This window comes from Malaya genurostris, chromosome 2, assembly GCF_030247185.1.
Source record: "Malaya genurostris strain Urasoe2022 chromosome 2, Malgen_1.1, whole genome shotgun sequence".
In the NCBI taxonomy this organism is placed as follows: domain Eukaryota; kingdom Metazoa; phylum Arthropoda; class Insecta; order Diptera; family Culicidae; genus Malaya; species Malaya genurostris.
In genome coordinates this window covers 192,050,941-192,075,289 of record NC_080571.1, presented here as the reverse complement: position 1 = coordinate 192,075,289, position 24,349 = coordinate 192,050,941, and the positions used below count along the sequence as shown (strand labels likewise).

Here is a 24,349-nt window from a genome sequence, read left to right as displayed (position 1 = left end):
TCGCATCTGGGGGACGGAACACCCGCACGTTATCATGGAGAAGCCGATGCATCCTCAGAGAGGCCGAGGTTTGGTCTGGCGGGATCATTGGGCCATTTTTCTTCGAAAATGAGGCAGGAGCCGCCGCCACGGTCAAAAGCGAGCGCTACCGCGCCATGTTTAGCGATTGGTTCTTCCCGTTACTTGAAGAGGAAGACTTGGACACCATTTGGTTCCAACAAGACGGCGCTCCGTGCCACACAGCCAACGCTACGATCGATCTTCTGCGCACAGTCTTCGAAGATTGAATTATCAGTCATAATTCGGATGTCGTTTGGCCGCCTCGGCGCTGTGATTTGCCGCCGTTAGACTATTATCTTTGGGGGCCTATCAAAGATAAGTGTTATGTAGACAAGCCAGAGACAATTCAAGCATTGAAGGACAACATTCGTGCAGCCATAGCTGAAATAAAGCTGCATACAATCGAAAATGTACTAAAAAACTGGACCGACCGTATGGCGTTCTGCAAGGCCAGCCGCGGCAGCCATTTGAATGAAATCATATTCCACAATCAACCGGAAGGATTGTACTTTAATATGAAAAAATAAGTTTTGAAATCGGATGAACCGTTTGTGTTTTATTGCATGTTTAAAAAAAAGTTACATGGCGGACCCTGTATATCTACTACATTTTAGAATTATTCGCATGATTTTATCTGCAGTTGCCGTAGTCTCAAGATTTGTGTGTTATTAGCAAGAAACAGAATGGATGGGCAGAAGTCAATGTGTGGTGAAATGACTGTTGTGGGGGAGGTGATATCACAAATCCGATAGCAATCCGAAACGTTTATTGATGGAAAGCTTCAACTGTAAAACAGTTAAATTTATTCAGTAAATCGAATTCAATTACCAGTAGATAACCTACAATTTGTTGGTGAGCACACCCACTCAAATACAATGCAGGGATTTATCACGTCGTTCAATGTCCGCGAATCTGTATGGTTATAAGAGCGAACCATGTGGGTTAACCTCAACTAAGTTTTTGATAAAGGTACTTACATCTCAAATAACTAATAAGACTCGAGCAAATTTTCCGAACCGTTTTAGCTACTCTTAATGCGAATCTAAATTCATATAAAAAACGAGGGTAATAATAAATTTGTGAACTTAACTAACTTTGAGCATTATTAATTTTGTATCTTACATCACATCCACGTTACTCAATTCTCTACCTTTTTCTATTTTCGCGCTTGACAGTAGTCCGCCAGTGCAGTAGATACCTGTCATTTCGATTTCCCGAGTTGTTGTGCGTTAGTGGTGGTGCTGTTACGAGGGGCTTCACCGTCACAACTGTTTTATGCAACAGAATCTTACTATGGCTCGTTAAGTCATTTTTCAAACGATCGGTGTATTATCCGTACTTTTTGGCAATCTTCTTGATGACGTTATTAATATGAGATTTGAATCTTAACTTTTCATCAATTATGCCTCCAAGATACTTCATTTCTCTAACGCGACCAATAGTTTCTCCATCAATTTCCACACTGGCGTCATGACCAGGTGCTAACAGAAGAAATAACCATATATTTAGTTTTCGCGACTTTTAGTTTCAGTTACTTAAATTTTAACCAGCGAACTTAGATCCTCGTTTAAATGTGCAACAGCTTCAAGGAAATCTTCAGCTGTAATGAACAGAACAGTATCGTCAGCAAAAAAATTTATATCACAAAAACGTAAGACTCGCTTCATATCATTAACATACATAATAAATAGAATAGGACCTAACACACTTCCCTGAGTGAATTACCGAGGGAACTGGATACTACATTGCAAAAAAATAGTTTTTAAGATCTACCACATAAATAGTGTTCAAACCATTCATATGCCATTCCCCCGATGACAAAACGCCGTAATGTATGCAACAATAAAGGGCTAGAAATTGTTGCTCGCTCCTTTCGAAGTTCGATATTTTCCAACAGTAGTGGTTGGCGGTTCAATGAATAGGACACTGGTCTTACAAACTAATTGTCATATGTTTGAGCCCCGACCTGGATGGATTCGTAGTGCCAGTAGACGTCGTGCCAATTATCGTGGCACCAGCCATGAAATGGTTCTGTACATTCTGAATCGGCTGCGAAGTTTGTTGAAAAAGATGGTCAGATTCCACTACAGGAATGTAATACCAAGGCTTTGCTAGTGGTAGATTCTTAATTTTCGACCATTGATCTTTCGGAAGTCGCAACCATTCTGGACTATACTTCCACAAGTCGTTTATCAACAATCCCTCTACTTCCATTCCACGCGAAATCAAATCTGCTGGATTAGTTTTATCGGATATGTGTCACCATTGGTGTTATGTACGATTCAGACGGTCCGCCTCGCTCCGACACCGTCACCGGAACGTCAGCTTCCGTCAAAGTTAGTTTAAAGTTCCTTGACGGTGATGTTATGTGTGAATGTCTCGATCAGATTACATGTAATTAATTTTGACGGTGACTGTGACGGAAGGTGACGGACCGTCTGAATCGCACTTTAGTCTGTACTTCAGAAACTATGTTGGCGATGGATGTTTTCTAAGAGAGTGTGGAGGTGCTTGAAGCTATTGCAATGTTATCGTAGAGATAGATCAGAACCAAAAATCCGCCATACTCAGCTCAAAAGCTGTGCAAGAAAAGCTGAGATCCAATTACCATAATTATTGTAGTAACATTTTGCCACGAATAACGATGAGCGGATCGAATAATTGTGAGACGGCTGAACAAATTCTCCGTTTGGTATCAACTACTTCTTTGCGTATTTTAGATCCAAATTGTCAGTTCCACTGTAACTATCGGGCCGATCGGACGTAATTTCGTGTTTCTTTAATAGTGTGGTGAATTGTTTTATTCCGTTTTCAAGGTCATTCTGTATTCTATTGTCTGCATCAGTGCGGTCAAGTGATAATTCGAATTAATCCTAAAGGTAGATTGTGAGCTGTGTAAAGAAGCACTGTGTGTGGTACCGTATTAGACATTAGACAGTGTATAGTGAAAAAACGTGTAAGGTTTCATTGTACACTGCAACAAGAGACTGCAAAAAAGTGCTTTTTCCTCAAGGAGGATATTCCTGTTGTTCAATACCACTTGATTTCTTGCACTCCAATATTTACCCGCACGGACTTTTTTCCGTGCCATGACAAAAGGTTCAAAATTGCCTGACCTCCCTCCAGATGACCAAATGGAATTATCTGATGACAATAAAATTCGTGTTAAAAATTTTCCCGATGGGCTTGCACTACCGGCTTACATCCGAACCAAATTGAACGGAAAAAAATTGAACATCCTTAGATTATCTAAAGACTTGATCTCGCAATATTCTACAATAAAGAAGATTGAAAAAGTACGCACAGATAAGCTTAGGGTCTTGTTATCCAGTGCAAAACAGGCTAATGAGATCGTTCAATGTGAGCTCTTCACGCGGGAGTATCGCGTATACATTCCAGCTCGCGAAGTCGAGATAGAAGGCGTGATCACCGATCCGAGTCTGACTTGCAAGGACGTTCTTAAGCATGTGGCAGGCGGTTTAAAACTCCCTACTCAAGAATGTTAAGATACTGGACTGCAAGCAATTGCACTCAGTATCGACCGCTGAGGATAAGACTAAGTCCTACATCCCATCAGACTCGCATCGGGTGACTTTCGCTGGCTCGGCTTTGCCTAATTACGTTCTCCTGGACTGAGTTCGTTTACCTGTTCACCTTTTTGTGCCGCGGGTCATCCACTACATCAGTTGCAAACAATTGGGACATACAGCATCCCATTGTTGCAATAATTCCCGTTGTATCAAGTGTGGAGGAAGTTATGCGGATAACTATGTTACTGCGGCGGAGACATTGAAAAGTATCTCTACTGTAAGGAGGGACCACATGACCTCTCGGCATGTCCCGTGTAGAAACTGCGCAAAGACAAGATGAGGCGTTCACTTAAGCAACATTCAAAGCATTCCTTTGCTGAAATGTTGAAGAGTGCTACGCCTACAGTGAATGTTTTCGCTTGTTTGTCAGCTGACGAGAACGATGCTGATGATCCCCTTGAAGGTACATCTTCGGCGGTCCCTCATGGCTGCAGAAAGAGAAGAATTAAATCTTCTAGTTAGCTCCCTACTAACGGTTTGCAGGTATCTTCTGGTGGGTCTCAAAAAATTAAAACAACTGGAAGCGATGGCAAAAAAAACCTGAGAAAAAAGCTCCAGGCCCTGGAAAATTAAATTCCGAGCAAGAATTTCCATCACTTCCTGGGACTTCATAACCCCCGAAAGCCCCTAAAGAACAGTCAGAAAATTTACCAGATACTGGTTTGTTAAATTCTCTGATATCGTGGACTGGATCATGTCTACTTTCAATATTTTTGAACCTCTTAAAAGCCTGATAATGGCTTTTATTCCTACAGTTAAAACATTCTTGAAGCAGTTGACTGCAAAATGGCCCCTTCTTTCAGCGATCGTATCCTTCGATGGCTAAGTCACCCACCAAGGTCACGGATACAATCACTGTTATACAGTGGAATTGTAGAAGTATCATCCCAAAAATATAACCTTTCAAATTTCTAGTAAATAATCTAAAATGTGACGCATTTGTATTGTGCAAAACTTGGCTAACTTCAGAAAAGTCCTTCTTCCCCCTTCCACTATTAACATTATTCGTCTGGATCGAGATGATCCCTATGGAGGAGTATTTTTGGGGATCAAAAAGTGCTATTCTTTCTATCGCATTAACCTCCCCTCAATACCAGATATTGAAGTTGTCGCATGCCATGTTACAATCAAAGGACCTTTGCATTGCTTCCATCTACATTCCCCCAAGAGCCTCGGTTGGGCATCAGCGGCTCAATGATATCATTGAGCTCCTTCCCGCACCGACGTTGGTTTTAGGAGACTTTAACTCTCACGGTATGGGATGGGGTTGTCTTCACGACGATAACAGACCAACTATGATCCATGATATTTGCGACAACTTCAATATGACAATATTGAATACGGGAGAAATGACCATTGGAGACAATCAATGTTTCGTATGACCTAACACGAAATATTGATTGGAAATGCTACACAAATTCGATATCGGAGAAACTAGAAACAACACAAGAACTTCCTCCGGAGGAAGAGTACATGTTTTTGGCTGGCTTGATTCTCGACACCACGACTCAAGCTCAGACCGTCCTCTCAACCCGTGGTAGGACAAAGAGTGCTCAGAATTAAACGCGGATAGAGCTTCATCATTTATCGAAGTTAGGAAAAACGGAACACCTGATAATATTAGAAACTACGCGGCATTAGACACTAAAATAAAAAGCTTGATTAAAGCGAAGAAAAGCGGTTATTGGCGCCGATTCGTATACGGATTATCGAGAGAAACATCAATGAGCACATAGCCCGACGAATGCGCAACAAAAACACCACGAACGAAAGCGAGTAATATTCCAATCGTTGGATATTCGATTTCGCTAAAAAGTATGTCCTGACCCTGTTCCGGAACAGACGATAATGCGCGTCGCCTCATCAAACGGAAACAAAATACCTTTTTCGATGGTAGAGTTCTCACTTGCGCTTTTATCGTGTAACAATAAAGCTTCGGAATTAGACAAAATCAAATTCAACTTGTTGAAAAATTTGCCTGACTCTGCCAAAAGGCGCTTATTGAATTTATTCAATAGGCTTCTTGAGGATAATATTGTCCCACATGATTGGAGACAAGTAAGAGTTATAGCCATTCAAATACCAGGGAAACCAGTCTCCGATCACAATTGGTATCGGCCGTTTGCTATGCTTTCCTGTATCCAAAAATTGTTCGAAAAAATGATTCTGTTTCGTCTAGACAATTGGGTCGAGACTAATGTCTTACTTTCAGATACACAATTCGGGTTCCGCAGAGGCAAAGGAACGAACGATTGTCTTTCGTCGCTCTCAACAGAAATTCAAATGGCATTTGCTTGTAAAGAACAAATGGCGTCAGTTTTCTAAGACATTAAGGGGTTTTTGACTCATTTTCCATAAACATTCTATCTGAGAAGTTGCATCAGCATGGTATATCAACTATTTTGAACAACTTTTTGTATAATCTATTGTCCGAGAAATATATGTATTTCGTATTTGTCAACAATACGATTCAGTTACATGGGTCTTCCTCAGGGCTCATGCTTAAGCCCCCTTTTATACAATTTTTACGTTAACAACATTGATGAATGTATCAACACATCTTGCACGCTAAGACATCTTGACGACGACAGCGTTGTGTCTATTATAAAACCCAAAGCTGCCGATCTCCAAGGACCATTGCATGATACCCTCGAATACTTGTCGACATGGGCTCTTCAATTGGGTATCGAATTCTCTACGGAGCTGGTTGTATTTTCAAGGAAGCGAGAACCAGCACAATTACAGCTTCAACTAGGGGATGAAACCATAGTTCAAGTCTTCACATTTAAATATCTCGGGGTCTGGTTCGACTCCAAGGGCACCTGGGGATGTCACATTAGGTATCTGAAACAAAAATGCCAGCAGAAAAACAATTTTCTTTGCACAATAACCGGAACTTGGTGGGGTGCCCATCCAGGAGACCAAACAACGATGTTGTCCGTAATGGAATATGGATGCTTCTGCTTCCGATCCGCCGCGAACACCCATTTCATTAAACTAGAAAGCATTCAGTTTCGTTGTTTGCGTATTGCCTTAGGTTGCATGCAGTCGACTCATACGATGAGTCTTGAAGTGTTCGCGGGCGTCTTACCATTGAAAAATCGATTCTGGGATCTCTCATATCGATTGCTAATCCGATGGTGATTGAAAACATCGAAAGGCTTGTCGAGCTCAATTCTCTGACCCGTTTTATGTCCTTGTATTTTGATTACATGGCTCAGAATATCAATCCTTCTTCGTTTGTTTCCAACCGTGTTCATTTCTTGGATACTTCTGATTCTAGTGTGTTTTTCGACACATCCATGAAAGAAGAGATTCGTGGAATTCAGGATCACATACGCCTTCAAGTGGCCTCTAATATCTTTCATAATAAATTCAGAACAGTCAACTGTGAAAAGGTGTTTTACACTGACGGATCCACCGTCCACAGGCTTCGGCATCTTCAATCAGAACATCCCCACTTCGTACAAACTCAGTGATCCGGCTTCAGTTTACGTCGCAGAATTAGCTGCTATTCAGTATACCCTCGAGATCATTGAAACTTTGCCCAAAGACCATTACTTCATTGTCACGGACAGTCTAAGTTCAATAGAAGCTCTCCGGGCAATGAAACCAGGAAAGTTTCCCCCATATTTCCTGGGGAAAATGCGGGAACACTTGCGAACTTTGTCTGAACGGTCTTATTCAATATCGTTAGTCTGGGTCCCTTCGCATTGTTCCATTCCGGAAAATGAAAAGGCAGACTCATTGGCTAAGGTGGGCGCATAAGAAGGTGATATTTATGAAATACCAATCTGCTTCAATGAATTTTTCAGTATCTCTCGTCAGAAAACTCTCGAAAGTTGGCGATTTTTGGAAAAGTTGGTTACATTCCATTATCCCTAGGGTATCGACGAAACCTTGGTTCAGGAGGATGAACGTGAGTCGCGATTTCATTCGTTTTATGTCGCGGCTCATGTCAAATCAGTACACTTTCAACGCACATATCCGGCGTGTTGGGCTCGCGGATAGCGGTCTTTGCATTTGTGGCAACGGTTGTGGCGGTTGTTCTGGTGGAATCGATGTCGCCTCGCTTACAAGCCATGCTACATGCCAAAGAAGGACACATTAAATAGTAAATAAGTTCAGATATTCAGACAAGTTGTTTTATTAACAATAAGTTGACTATGAACTCAATTTTGGAAGATCAACATCAAAGGTTTTGCGTTCTTATAAACGAATTTCTAATAAATTCCATCATTATTATTTGTATTTTGATCGCCATTCATATGAAAGAGAACTAGAGTTTTCGTCAAACTATAATCAATGTCATTTTATTTCTTGTAATCCCTTTAAAACTGAAAATTACTAAAGGAACTATATGCGTGCACTCAATTTTGCGACTGACTGTACTTATCATACTGATAAGTATGATATTTCATACATTCATTCATTTTTAGTGAACATCTTACAAGCTAGTTGTGATTCCATATAGAAAAGATCTTGTTTGAATATTACTCAGTTCGTTTAGAAGATGATGCATAATTGGAATCAGTTAAGTGAAGTGTTGTCATCATGCCAAGGATTTTGATCTGTAACAAAGAATGAACAATGTCGTAATAGGCGAGAAAATCAATTAGCATTTTGGTTATAAATTGAATGGCTAAATTGGCCGCCTTGAACAACATACACAAATGTCAATAGTCAATTAAAAATACTAATACTTATTTTGACGCTGAATTTTATCTTAATGGTCGTTTATACCAAACATTTTAGAAAACTACCTACTTTTTTGTGGTTATCGCATACTACTGAAAAATTGTCATAAATTACTGAACATATTTCCGATTGTATGAGGTACTCACGTCAAAATATTTATATGCACTACGAAAATACAAGGTGTTACACGATTTTTAAGTTTTTAGTTGGTTTGACGTAAACTCGCCACAACTAAGTTCAGTTCTTGCAATGACTGAGTGTAAACATATATATGTATTTGTATATATGCATGTATTTGATTCAGCTGATCCTGTTTCAATGTGAAGTACAAATTCCGAGATTAAAAAGGACATGTCATCAGTTAAAATATGGCTTAAATTGTTGATTTGAAAACAAATTTTTAAGATTTTCAGAATATTTTTACAATGAAAATATCAATGTAAACGTTTCAATGTAGCAATCAATGCATCTCCAATTATCAGCAGTCCATCTCGCGGTAATGCTTTTTTTGTATTTGTGATTTAAATCCTTCGTTGATAGTGTTAAAAATTCCAAAATATAATTTGTTCTAGTATGATTTATAATTTATTTTTATTCGTCGGACAAGCTGGAATTAATAAAAAATCAATTAGTAGTGACTAACTCAAATGTATAAGGAAGCATTAAAAATTAACACGAACTCAAAAACGACGTGTTTTGTGTGTGTGCGTGTGTGTGTGTGTGTGTGTGTGTGTGTGTGTGTGTGTGTGTGTGTGTGTGTGTAATGAAGTAGGCCAATATTTACGAGCTATTTGAAGTAAGGACTATGAAAATAAAAGCAATCTTGTTTAATAAACAATTACGCCATGTCCAAAATACCTTCCATATTTTAAGAAAAACTGTGTTTTCGCCATAAGACTTTTGATATTATGTAAGGTGACTGATTGTCAAAACCAATGTTACAGAGTTCGATATTCGGAATTGGTTCAAGGAAGAGTTAGCGATTTTGAAAGAAGAAGGGATCTCTGAAGTCTTTATGAGCGCCAACGGTGTAGTGAAAGGTGATGAGTCTTCCTTCTATCTTGATCCAGTTATCGATATTTGATTTCTAGACGTGGAGAATAAAAAACTGTATACTACCTTGAATAAAAAGTTCCCGGAATTCATTCAGAAAATCAAAATACAAGATTATTCATCAAAATCAAAATTATCCGCTTAATAGTACTCCCCATCGACTGCAACACACTTTTGATCCAATCCTCGATCTCTCTCTCTCTCTCTCTCTCTCTCTCTCTCTCTCTCTCTCTCTCTCTCTCTCTCTCTCTGTGTGTATGTATGTATGTATTTATGTATGTGTGTGTATGTGACAAATAATGTCACTCGATATTCACAGAGACTACCAAACCGATTTTCACAAACTCGGATTCAAATGAAATGTCTTACGGTCCCATAGATCGCTATTGAATTTTATCTCGATTCTACTTCCGGTTCCGGAATTACAAGGCAATATGTGCAAATCTATGACAAAATGCGCATTCAATTTTCTCGGAAATTTCCTCACAGATATTCTCTATTTCGTGAGTATTTTTTCACAAGCGATGGTGCACATTTTTATAAAATTTACTGGTAAATTCATCTAGATGGCAGATCCTGTTTGTTGGTGGATATATAAATCTACATGGGGCTACCAGTGCCGGTTTCCACTTCCGAACGCACCGGTAATAGTAGGTAAGCTCTCAGTGTCTTTAAAAACACTGTGCAATTTCATCTAGGTCGGACTTCCGGTTCCGAAATTATAGGGCAATGAGTATCAAAACTTTCAAACTGTCATACCAAATGATGCAAAATCGGTGCGCATCAGTACGTGCTGGTATGGAAGAAGAGGAAGGAAAGCAACCCCCAAAATCAACTAAAGTGCATCTCCCCAATTTTGGGTAACGGGTGAAGACCTCAAAACTTAGGTACATGTAAGTTTAGTACAAGTGTTATGCCATAACAAAGCACGATACCCATTTTTACCGATCAACTCAAAGTTTGAGTAAATAACGACCTAATTTTGGGTAGCTTATAGAAGAGCTCGACAATGAGTGATTTCTCCTAAAAAAATAGGTAGAAATGATTTTCAGTGTTTGTTCTGTTTTGTAGACCCTGTCAGTTTGGAGCGAAATCAATCTTCAGTTCAGCAACGCCATCGCAGGGTATCACATTCAACATATCATGTCAATTGTATGGGTGCGCAGTGCTGTTATTTTGGCGCGCACGAATTTGACATTTCTCTCCTATACTTCTCTGCACGAGATTCGATGTGGAAACGCCTGAGGGCGCCATGCTCGCAAAAAAGTATGTTGCCAATGATTTGTTTGGGAAATGTGAGAGCTGGATATCTTGTTAATATGATGTCGTATTTGTATAGCGTGCAGGGTTCCCACATTTAAATCTATATTTAGAGCAAATTCAGTAGCTGCAGGCAGAGATGTCCATCTCCCCTGTGTGACGAAGAGCAAGCAAAATTTCTCAACAACTTCAACAAGAGCTCTTCTCTTTCACATATATACACCATTGTTGTATAAAGTGTACACGCATCATGAGTGCATTTGTTTATTTCCTTTTACCTCTACCACTGATTCGCAACAAAGTGCTAGAGCATTATCTAATAAATTCTCTGAGGTGGATGCAGATACTTTCACAGAGGTGTACACGCCGGTGAGCACTCTGGTGTATGGTTTGCGTAGAAGAAGTGTGGGGCAAGCAAAATCAGCGAAATAAAACAATTTATCGTTAAATTTTCAGTTTTCATTGCAAATTTTTCATAGCAAGACCAGATCTGCTCTCTATTAATTAAAGTTCACAGAAGTGTTCGCTCACCATCACGCGCCAGTGATCACTTGGGTGTATTTAGGCGAGAGCACGTGAGAGTGATTCGGGCGAAGAGAATGTTATTCTCTCGCACCAGCTTCTTTCAACACAAGCACGCACTCAAAGTCTGTCTGTCTGGACACTGAGAAGAAGTGCGCTTTCCTCTTTGTGTAGAGCGGAGCAAATGTATCCGCAGTGTTTAATTGAAACCAACGCCCTGGTGTATCACTCTAGTGAAATGCCATCTCTGGCTGCAGGATTCATATGGCATGAGAAAGGTATTATTACACCACTAGGTGGATTAAAAAAGGTTTTATATTCGGTATGGCCATCAGAGCCATCTGCGATTTTTCCGTAATCTCATATAGGGTGCTGAAACGCGTTCTACGGAGCGGTTTCTTAAATCGATTGAATATGAAAAAGTCGCAGAGGGCCGAATCAGGAGAATTCGGTTGTTGCTGAATGGTGTTTGTTTCGTTTTTAGCCAAATGTTCACGAGTACCAATGGCATTGTGTGACGGTGCGTTATAGTGGTGCAAGATCCACGAGTTGTTCTCCCACAAACCTGGTCTTTTTCGGCGAATTGCTAAACGCAAACGTCTCATAACGCCTTAATAATCACCCCTGTTCTGTACGTCGATCGATTCGAAATATTCCGATCGAATGTGCAATTTCCATTCTGCATTCCGTTCGAGTTTGGTATGAACTCGAATATCATTCGTTCGAGTTGTTAAATTTTCGAGCATTACTCGATCGACTTGCGTACGTATTACTTCTGTTCGGTTTAGAATCTTTCTAATTTGTTTATACAAGTGTGACGGTTTCGTTTACTAAGAAATGAATAATATAAACAATATAGAACGTGTAAGTAGCTTTGATGGTTAGTGTTCGAAATTTCAAGTGTTCCCGAACGAGAGACGATCGAATCATACAAATCGAACGGAATAAAAAATGCAAAATTCGAACTCGAATGAAAGTGTAGATTCGTTCGTAACACAAATCCGTCGGATTGCAGAATCGGGGTGAATACTCCTTGTTGGGGTCAGGTACTATGGAAGAAATTCATGATACACAACACCCTTGTAATCAATGAAAACTGTGAGCACCACCTTCTTTTTCGACTGAAAACTCTCTCATCATCATTCACAGACTCACGGTCACTTCTGAAACGTTCGTGATAAACGACTGCTTTCTTCAGAGTATCGTTGCCGAAAAACTCTTCTAACATTTGCAATGTCGTCGCACCACTGAAACCATTTTTAACGCAAAATTTAAGGCAACCTCGTTTTTGCAAATTCATTTTCATTTTGAAAATTGTACAAAATCGAGGACACGCACAATCGCAGATGTACTCAATACAGCGTAACTTTTACAAATGTCCAGGTATCAGACTGAAAATTTGATAGAATATCAATGACAGATGTGGCAACCTAAAAAATATAATCGGGTGACTGAGACCGCCATACGGTAGTGATTCCGGGAACTTTTTGATCCAGGTAGTATGTTCTCGACCAGGGTTCTGCAAAAAGTAATATAATAGTTATGTTTACTAGTGCGACTGATGGAATCCACCGGTGGGTGTTTTGCTACATTAACATTTTTCAATTTTTAACATCACCAGTAACACATAGCACATAGAATAGTAAAAACCTGTTTTAATCCACCTAGTGGTGTAATGATGCCTTTCTCATATCAATCATGCTATCATATAAATACTGTGGTATTCTTCAAAATAATTTTTTTCGATTCTTAAAAGAATAACCGAAATTGGTTTGTTAGACCGTCTGCTGACTATCAATTGGAGAAGATTTGAGGTCGATTTAGAAATTTTTTTACGGTTTTTCGCCCTTTTCAGTGATGGTATAACATTTTTAACACACTTTAAGCGCTATCCACACTAGGCCGTGACGTATCCGGAACGGGACCGCAACGTGCCGGGATTTATTTGTAAAATATTCTCATCACACCGTGCACCTTCCGTGTCGCTACCGTTGCTATTAGTAACATACACAATCGTTGCATTTGATGTGCTTCTGTTCCTCACGAAAATGGCACATTTTTCCCACGAAGAATTGGCCAGAATTGCAATTGCTCTGAATGACGAAGATAATCAGCAGTTTAAAAACAAAAAAAAAAAAAAGAAAGACGATTTGGATGCACGAACTTTGGCGAAAAAGAGCAGTTGAGGGTGAATTTACCACCTTATATAAGCAGCTTGTGAATGACGATATCAAGCAATATTTTCGAATGCCAGAAGCCTGTTTCAACTCGCTGTTGAGTAAAATTCATCAGTGTTTTAAAAAGCATGACACTACATTCCGATTAGCAGTGACTCCCGAGAGGCTGGCAGTTTGTTTAAGATATTTGTAAACAAATCACAAGATTTTTTTGTAAATGTCAAGAAAACTCCAACCAAAAAATGTATAACGATCATTGAGATGGCTTATAGTTTGTGTTCGTCTCATGATTTCAGATATTTAGCAACAGGAGACACGCAAAAAACCATAGCATTTAGTTACAGACATGGGGCGGTCTACCAGATTGTTCACGAGTGTCGTGCAATTACCGAAAAAATGGCCGAAACCAACAGAAGATATGCGGAAGAAGATTGTTAACCATTTTTGTGGAATTTCCCGCTGTGTCTTGGAGCCTTGGGTGGAAAGCATGTGACAATTCAAGCACCTGCCCATAGTGTCTTTGAGTCAACGCATGCTTTGACCGTGCTTCGGACGTGTGTCGATACAGACACGGGTTCGACACTGTCTAGTGAGAATGTTTACATGGAGCTGCATTAAACAATTTTGAAGCGTAACCCGGTCGGAATCCGGTCCAGTCCCGTACCGGATACGTCACGGCCTAGTGTGAATAGCGCTTTACCCTGTATTTCCGGATCCGGATGAAATTCAGGAATTACGCATGGGACCACAGGACCTTTCATTTGAACCTAAGTTTGTGAAAATTGAGAAAAGTTAGAACACATATTTTCATTTTTTTGCACATTTTACCCCATAACTCCGGAACCAGAAGTCGGATCTAAATAAAATTCAGGAATTTTTATGGGACCACAAGACCTTTCATTTGAATTTAAGTTTGTGAAAATTGGTCTAGCCTTCTCTGAGAAAAGTTAGTGCACTTTTTTTTCACAATTTAAATAATATTCAGGAATTTTGTATGGTACCACAAGACCCTTCATTTAAATTTAAGTTTGTGAAAATCGGTTCAGCAATCTCCGAGAAAAGTTAGTGCAAAAAAACGTTACATATACACATACACACACAGACATTTTGCGTACTCGACGAACTGAGTCGAATAGTATATGACACTCGGCCCTCCGGAACTCGGTTCGAAAGTCGGTTTTCATCGTGATTGCATAACCTTTCTATATGAGAAAGGCAAAAAGACGTTTTAAACACCGGAGTCCAACTATTCGTGTGGTCTCTCATCACATAAGCAATAACAAACTTCACTGCAGGGATGCCAGATTTAAATAAATATCTTTTCTGCTCAAGTAAAAGAAATCAATTTTGTATAGCTAATATGTAGTTTAATTATAGACAACAAGACGATTACCGCTGAAACTTTTTTTCCTGAAAAAATGAATAATATCTTGTAACTCACTCACTCGCCATCATATATATTTCGGCCTGTTATGCTTCGGCTTTATGTGGTAGATAAGAACATCGTTGGCCTTATACATTTCGATCTTTTTTTAGACTGCTCATTAAAACATAGCAAAAATTATGTTGATACGTTGGATACAACAAGAGATATCCACGATCAAAAACTTATCACTCTCTCAGAAGGTAAATAATCGTTCGTTAGGTTGTGAGAATTTTGAAACTTTTATTACACTTGTAGCGGTTCATCTACACTACAGTACGACTAATTGAAAACAAACATATTCTAACAAACAATTAAATAACACGAAATAAATAGTTTTTGTATTCACGTCCTCCAGCTATGTGTGTAATATTCCGTACCCAGTTTTTGTAATATAGTTAAATAAATAAAAGCTACAGTAATATAGTTAAATAAATACTGCTTTCGATTATAGACAACTCATCAGACTATAACCATAAATCAAATAAACATAGATTTCCCAGTGTAATAGTAATGTAGTTGAGCAACCCGTGACACCAAAACCGCTGTCTGGTGGAGAATGGGTGCGTAAATGCTCCTAAAATGCATGCAAAAAGTTGCCTGCGCATTTAACACAACCACAGTAGCTAATGGAAAAAAGTACACCCGTTTGTCACTAGAGGTGCTGTTAGTGTCACCGTACAGTGAGAAATCTATGTTTATTTGATTTATGCTATAACGTTTGCATTTAAATAAATTGCCGATTTTGCTTGGGTTTACCTTCACCCGCACTACTGACGAAACTACCCCTGCAGCATCAATCGTAGTAACACATGAGTCAGCAGACAGAATTTGACAGCTCTATCAATCGAACGCTAACCGTGATGGTAAAAATCAGCCCCCTGCTATGACGTCATGAAACTGTGGCCAGCATCATTCTGCAAAAACCAAAACAATGAAGAAGAATGGCTAACAAAAATTTGGATATTACAAACTACTTGTTTATTCAGAACCCTTTAAAGCACTTCCCCGCAAATTATCGATCAGAATATCATCACTACGATAAGGAAATTAAGATTTTACTCGAATTGAAATGCTCGAATGTTTGTTTACCGTACTTTGAGCGCTCTGATTGCCCACCAACTGCCCCAGATGTTGGCCACGCTAGCACTTGCTGGAGCGCCCTATCCTTGCCACCGGGCTGGTAAAAATAGCAGAATCCCATGAAGGATTTATGGGTCAACCTGAAGCGTGAGATCTACTCCAACAATTTTGTCGTGAGAACTGAGGAGGAATTGATAGATAAAACGAAGAAAGACCAATGTTCCGGTTAAAGGTCTATTTAGACCTTTCCGCTCTGGATCAATGCCGGCACAGTTCTGTGCACGGACGTTAATATTCTTCCACAAGTTTCAGTGCATGTGTTCACACTTGTTTGGGACCGTTTCGTGCCGGCACTGAGTCGGACCGGAAAGGTGTAAATAGACATGAACTGTCGAAAGGCCGCTCACAAGGGCGAAGATTTGTTTACAAGGAAGCTTAAATAATTACCTTCCATGGGAAATTTATCAAAAGCAATTATCTGTTTTAGCTTTTTTTATCACCATCCGTAAAAGTACATTTTTAAGGGGTGGGAAGGGTCTAAAACTTTTGAAAGATCCTTAATTTTTAATGTGGAACACATTTTTGTTTCCTATATAGGGGTGCAAATTAGAAACTCAAGAAAATTACACGTAGAAATGTGGTCAGGTTTTGAACAATTACAGCTCAGTCAATTTTGTATCAATGATTAATATTATGTCATCATTTGATTGGAAATATTTCTACGTATTGATTTGAATGTTCATAGCCATGTATTTTTAATTGTATATCATTGAAATGTTGATTAACAGCTAGCAGTGTCCTATTTTGTCTGCAAAAAATCTCCGGCATACCGGATTTCCCTGCCATAGTCGACGGTTTTGAAGAAATAAGCGATATATCAAAGGGAAAGCATCGCTCTGATTGGTCAGTCGATGCAAAAGCGAAACTGTTGGAAGCACGCGAAGCTATGAATATAAGCACAATTATAGCTAACTGTTCAGCCCTACGCGTAGCATGCTAGAGGTAGGTTGTTGCTACCCTCTTAAAAAAACGTTCAACGGTAGTCCTTTATTGGTCCAATACGTTGGATCATTGGTCCAATGAAAGTCCAATCAATCGTTCAACGGGAGGCCAACACGGGAACTTCGTTTGCCGATTTTGAAACAGACCGTTGAACCGAATGCCATTTTTTTCGTTCAACAAACCCGGCTGACAGAGGTCCATTGTTGAACCATTTTTAACATGAGGAGTTGGAGACCCGTTGGACTAGTTTTACTGTAGAATTTCTGAAGTTTTTTCCACTTATTTGTTTAAACTAACAATACATACCTGCACAATACTTCTACTTCACGTAGAACAACAACAAATTTTCTTTTTATGTAAAGCTAACACTTAATTTTCACACTATTTTTGCAAGAAAAAAAACAACAACAAACCGTTCCACAGTGATGCCTCTCCATACAAAAGTTGGCAAAAACCATAAATTCGTCGATAAACGTCAGCTGGATGATTTTTTAATAATAATTTGAGGTCTCTGAATATATTTCCATCTTGATAATTTATGAAAAAATATTCGATCCACCTAAAAGTGATATGATGCATTCGCTACGGACCGGAAAATGACGACTTTTTTTAATAAATTAACTTGGGTGTTTTTTTTTTATTTCGTGATTAATTTGGAGTTTTCACTAATGTTTCAGATAATGATTAAACCTGTGTGGAAAATGTATACACTGAAAAAAAAAACTTTTTCCTTGTACCTTGAAAACATCAATTTTCTCCAAAAGGGCTTATCTTTATATTTTTATTTTCTGATATGATGTAACTTACAGCTGATGACGTTTATTGCACTATGAGTATAGATGGGAGAGTAACAAACGAAAAAGTGTTTTATTTTGTTTTTCACTAAAATATTGATTTTTGGAAAATGTTCTGCATTTTGCATTTTTTAAGTTTTTCGACTCGATTTTATGAAAGAACACAAACTTTTCAACAAAAGAAGTACAAAACAGAATTTGGTTGAACACTATCGGTTTACTAATAATAGTGGATTTTTTTATGTTAAAATTTCTTATCAATCAATGTAAAATGAAAAATGACGCTGAGCAAGCATGTATAAAGTGGTTTTCACGGTTCAAATTGAGAAATTTTTTGTATGGACTACAAGAAAGTTCCGGTCAACAGAAAAACTGCATGTGGTGGGATCGACTAGGTGCTATTTATTATAAGCTACTCAAATTAGGTGACACCATCACGTATTACACTTGTTGCGTTTGGACAGAGCATTGCATGGAATAGAATTTTAATTCATGACAATGCAAGACTCCATGTTTCGAAAATTTTAAATGTGACGCATAACTTGTCAGGTCAGTTTAAAGAACTACGACACCACCAAAGATTGGATCGATTCATTCATCGAATCTGAGGAAAAGGAATTTTTTTAAATGTGGTATCCGAGTATTACCAGGAAGATGACAGTAAGTATTACATAACGTTGGACTATATTTTGAAAACCGGTACTGCAATGACACTCTCACTGAAAATCATGAAACTTAGCAGAAAGAACGCTACTAATTTATTCCAACGCCTGATATATTCTATATAAAGAACTATATAGATCTATATAAAACCTTTTATATAGGTGTTTTATGTTATGTATGTTACAAAAATGTTGATTTTATTTGTAATATAGCCGTTTACACTAGGGTCTTTTTTAGCGGTCTTTTTCATGCGGTTTTTTATGCGAAGTTTCAGAGTTATGCGGTTTTTTTATGCGAATTTTCAGAGTTATGCGGTTTCCCTTCTGCGATTTTTTATGCGAAGTTTCAGAGTTATGCGGTTTTTTTAATGCAAAGTTTCAGAGTTATGCGGTTTTTTATATGCGTTTTTTTAATGCGGTACGTAAACTCGCATAAAAAAAGACTTCAGTGTATTTAAATTTCACTCGCACCGACTTCATTTACAGAAGTATAGCCCTTGTTTTTGTGATTTTTATTGTCGACCCCGCAAACAATTGAAAGTAACCTTCAAGGTGCAGAGATGTGCAGGATCGCATAGTGGTTTTCGAAAAGTAGAGAAAAAATGCTATAAAATCAAATGCTATTGAACAGTGGCAGCCCTTTCCTACCTATATAGAACTCTAATCGCAAAACATCATCATTGCGTCATATATTTTGTATGGAAGGATGAAATCAAAGTTTACAATACCCTATCTTTGAGAGGATATGGAGAGATTGTTTCTTATTCAAAAATTTTTATACTTTAAACTGTAATCCTTCACTTATCTGAGAATTCAAAAAAATTATTGCAGTGCAAGAAAAAAATAAATTTATTTTTTGGATTTCTGCCACCTTGGCATCACTGTGCGTTCCAGCAAATTGAATGAGTATTTCGTGCAATATGTCGTTCAACAAGCGCTCAAAGACCAACAAAATTGAACGGCCTGCTGAGAGGGTAGACAGCAAGACAAAAAGTGCCATAAAACGATTTGAAGCTTTAATTGGTATGCTTTGATCTTGTGTCATGCATGAAATTCCATGTTATGTCGTTCCGCCTGAGAAATTGACAACTACCCCAGATAAATTTTGAGTGCATAATATTAGTTTCTAATTTATATAAGATGAACTCGATTGATAATGAGAAAAAGTTTATCACTTCAACCGAAATCGCAGAATGGTAATAATGGTAGAGAAACGCTATAAAAATAACTGCTTGCATACAAAACTTGAACACAAGCTTGGTCAAGAGAAGCTTAAATATCGATATCAGTATCGCAAGCATGTACAAACATATAATTGTATACATTTGGGCTATTGATGTAATTTCGTCGGAACAAAACAAATACAAATCATGACAAATTCGGTGTTGGTTACTAATAAAGATCAATCTAAGCAGACTCTCGTGCCTTTGCCCAAGTAACATTTTTAAGGTAGCGCTTCGCCGTGGTCAGGTCGAAGCGAGACAACTCACTGCTTCCTCTTGCTTTGTCGCCGAAATTTCACCCTAAATTGCAAATTTCTCCAATACTAACCCGATTCACGAAAAATCAAAAACATACAATTGTAGGTAAATGCTTTTACTATGCATTTGGTGAAAAATATCAGTTAGAAAGCTTTTCTTTCGCGAGATTTCGTGCGAGTTTTGTTAAACATTTTGTTTTATTTTTTCCTTTTCTCGCTATAAACAACTCGCATATGTAGGGATGTGCTACGTTTTCAACAAAGCGTCGAAGCTAGTAGCGATGAAAATCATTACTGATTTCTCGTTCTATTGAAACATGAATAGTAATTATTGTACAAAGTAGTAACACTCACTTACATTTTCTACTCATCTATATTCAACGTTTACGCAGAGAGAACGGAAAACGAAAACAAAAGAAATGTTGTTAGCGTCTACCACATGTGGCATTTTGCACACCCCAATGCATGCGTTGACATTGTGTGCGTGCGAAAGAATAAGGAAAAACTCATTTATTTTTATAACTCGCACGAAATCTTTCGATAAAAACGTTTATCAGGCACAATTTATATACGAATCGATAGAAAAATTAATTATCTAGAATCGTATGTTCTTGGAATTTCCGTTTTCTTTCCCGTTTTCTCACAATTTTGGGTAAAGTGCGTGAAACCCCGGGATAGGCAGCGAACTCCCGTGACCACGGCGAAGCGCTACCTTAATATTATTAAATACTTGTAGCTGTCTTCAATGCTACATAATAAATCTTGCAATAAAACTTTAAACTCCACGAAAGCCTACTGAAAACCTCTATAAGAGCATGTTCCTGCAAAGTGGACCATTCTTCATAAGGTTTATAAATCAAAATGAAGAATCAGTATAAACCTGCTTTAAAACTCCAAATTCAAAAAAAATTTGAAACCAGCTTTACGATCAACATTAAATTTCTTTGGCTGGAATGAATTCCGCTATGAATAAACTGTCGTTTTGATGATATTTTTCTTGACTATGTGTGTCATGTCTACTTTGAATGCAATCAGTAAGAATATATTATATTTTAATTACGAGTTTGAGACCTTTTCCGAACGTAAAAACTTTATGCGCTTTTATTTTTATCGTGAATGTAAGGATAAAAATCAGAATTATAACTAATCGCCTTGAAATAAATGCGGTTTTTGCGAAAGTCTCCATGATTTATGAAAATTATTTTTTGTGATTCATCGTCATTTTTATATAAAACTATTCTGTGGCGATAAAACTTGTGCTTACGATCTGAAAATGAATCATGAAAGTCCAACATATTTCCTCGTTTTTGCATGTCGAAGTTTATTTGATGTCAACAAATGCTACGGTATAGAACATCATAATGGCGGCCATGAAATTTCTTTTAATGCAAATTACACTTAACCTGAGAAGCAATAAATCAAATAGCCTACAACTAATGTGTCATAAATGTACTTCAGAACCCTCAAATTTACTCTGAGTGAAATTGTCATAGAATGAACACGCACACACACAAAACTAGATTTATGAATGAATTTAACTGGCAATAATGTTTTAAAGAAAATGTTTGAAAGCAATATTAAGAGTGTTTGTACGGTTTTATTCTAGTGCAAATTGTTTTATTTTTATTTTATTTTTAGTGTAGGTAAAGGGTTTTATAGAAGCTTTGAAAACTATGATATTACTGGTTAAAAGAGACACTTATTATAGTTGGCATAAAACAGGTAGTGATTGAAAAATCAATTAGGTTTTTTATCGTGACGACACAAATGAACAAGTATTCATCCTTGACAGTTCAGCGGTACTGTTTACAAACAAGCTTAAACAAAAATCGAAGAGCACATCTAAAACAATCATCTTTACACTTTGCAACTAGTCACTTTTATTTAATAAATATCAAAAACGAACCGTATTCAATCGTGAACAAGTGTTTTAAAACTTTATTTAGGCGATACGGACCGTAAATGGTCTGATCCAATTTGTCAATAAACAAACAAAAGAAATTTTTGTTTACAAATAGTACTACTGAACTGTCAAAATGTGTTCATCCGATTGAGGTTAGGAGTGACAGTAAAAAACCTAATTACAAAACTCCTATAAATTATAATCAACACCATAAGGCATTCGAATTGTTACTTGGGTGCGGATTCAAAAGTGTGACGATTAATTGAAAATGTCGATCATTAGAAGTTTTGGTTGCCTTGTTCCACATCAATGGCTCGAACAACCCCATGGGACTGATCCTTGTTGTGTTTTGTTTACATTTTCCTATAATAAAACATTTCAAGAATATTCTGTGAAATTTTCAAGCCTATTGGAACGAAACTCTGAACCTAAATTTAAGCTTATCTAATTCTGCGAAGAAGCAAGAGCTCGGCGCACAGGCCCAAAATTTCTACTTCGATTTACTTAAAAACTGGAAAAAACATTCTTGAAATGTTTTATTATAACAAAATACAAAAGAAGAGAATTTTTGAAAGTGTCAGACCCTACGGGCCCCCTATAACAATAAATTGTTTCCTTCGATTTTATAGACAATAAACTTTCAACGAGTTTTTCGCGAAAGCAGGTTTTGAAAGTCCGTGTTCATTATCATTCCTAAACTGCTTGCCCAATTATTTTGAAATTCAAAGATCTTTTGTTCTTTTTCGAATATTGGTAGAAACAATTATTGTTATTTAGGGGCAAATGAAATAATTCTATGCGATGGTGGAAAAGATAAACAAAGAAATAGACTGGGCTACAGTTAAAAATTCAGTAAAAGTTGGTTAGGGAGTAGGAGACGATTTCTAGTCTTTCTTATGTTGCAGGATTCCTAATCATTTGTAGTGTTTTAATCCTTTCTACAGAAGAATAAGGAAATCCATTTGTGAGTGGAGAAATTCTTGCCATGAGATAAGGAATGAGGATACACACAAAATAAGCTAAAAATCGCGTGTCCAACGTGACACAATTGTACGTAGCTTTAAGATTAAGTTTAAAAGTTAAGTTGAAGTTTAAACATTTTCTCTACTTGATCGAAAAAAACCTAATTAATTCTCCTAGTTATTTGAAATGAAGTGAGGTGACTTGGTTACATATTATGTTTGCGCTCACGGTTTAGACAAACATAATATTTGAAGACGAACATTAGAAAAGGTCCCAAGTGCAAATGACAGTTTCTTTTTGTTTACCTCCTCTTTCAAATATTACGGTCCAATCAGCAATCCTTTCATCTAACACTTCCCATAATAATAGCAAAAACCATCAACTTTCGGTATGCAATATAGAAATTGTTGGAAATTACTGGAATTTGTCGTAATAATGGAAAGGTAAACCAAGAGGAACTGTCATTTGCACTTGTGACCTTATCTAATGTTCATCCAAAATTCTCAATCTTATCGCCTCTTTCGAAGCTGTGCCGCAAGGAGGAGCGTGTCATCTTAAGTAGGAAATATACCAAATAATCATGTGAACCGTGACCATCTCTATTATAAATAATATGCTAATTGGAATTCACTCACCTGTCGTTTTTATTGATGTTACATTTTTCGTCATTCGATCCACATGACAAAAAAATTTCTTTACTAGAAGCCTGAAAAAAAAATCATTGAATTAAATATGAGGAATGTGTTGAGGAACATTCATAAACCACGTAGACTCATTGGGAGAAGGGATGCATTTCTTCGGTTTGAGGTCGAATTAACAATTAGGTATTTAATTTTTTGCGAAACAAGTTTGAATTACTACAAAACTCTCTTTTTGATTTTATTTTACTGGTGTACAAATGTTGGTCGGTTGTTCAGAGCATGAAATGTTCATGTGTTCGAGTCTTCCAGGAAGAATTCTTAGTGTTAGTAGGATCGTTGCACTAACCATGCAATTTCCCTGTAAATTAAGAAAAGGCTGTAAAGTTTGTACTAATTAGAAGATAAAGCACCACAGCAGAAAGAAAATTTTGTTATTCCTTGAAGATAAATTTAGGAAATACAGGAAAAGTTGGAAAATAGTTTGAAAGTGCCAAATTTTGGTCTAAGTGATTTATGAACGATACTTAGACGGATTTTGTTTAGTGAAAAATTGGGCAAGGAAAATGGACGGTAAGTAGGGTTTAATTGTATATTCGCACTTACTAACTATATGTTTAAAGTGTAACTTCTTGCTCGCTGCCAATGTCGATTATTTTCGGAACATCGCTTATTCGAACGAAATCATATTTGAAACAATTTTAGGTATGCGCTTCCAGTTCTATCTCGAGTGTCATGCAGGGTGGGTACGGTATTGGGGGACAAAAAGTGATTGTTCATAACTTTCTTAAAAAATAAATATTTCAAATATTTAAACATAACTTGAATTGACTGTAAAAAAATAAAAAAAATAGCAAAAACAGTCTCAGATCGAGATCAGAATCGAAGAATTCGATCAGAAATATGATCGAATCAAGTGTTCTTGAGCAACGTTGGTCATTGTAGCTGTGAATAGTAGTCTTCGTCGAATGATTTGAGGATGTTCACTGGCCTACCGCTTAACTACACATCATATGTAATAATCAAGAGGATTAGGATCAG

At 37.6% G+C, this 24,349-nt stretch overlaps 1 protein-coding gene across 9 annotated transcripts in view; it reads right to left on the bottom strand.

Annotated features, from left to right (window-relative positions):
* Positions 1-8,726: 8,726 nt before the first annotated feature.
* The window catches only part of LOC131432914 (E3 ubiquitin-protein ligase TRIM37-like), a 67,058-nt gene continuing 51,435 nt past the window's right edge, over positions 8,727-24,349 (bottom strand). For 2 of the 9 annotated variants that reach the window (XM_058599498.1, XM_058599502.1), the window contains 2 exons: positions 23,306-23,376; positions 8,727-8,955 (listed from right to left, as the gene is read on the bottom strand). In XM_058599498.1, coding sequence (XP_058455481.1) covers positions 8,940-8,955; positions 23,306-23,376 — 87 coding nt within the window. In that variant the 3' untranslated portion in view covers positions 8,727-8,939. Of the gene's footprint in view, positions 8,956-9,206; positions 15,701-23,305; positions 23,377-24,349 lie in introns of those variants that run through there. The other 7 variants (XM_058599496.1, XM_058599500.1, XM_058599497.1 and 4 more) reach the window with 5 other exon arrangements.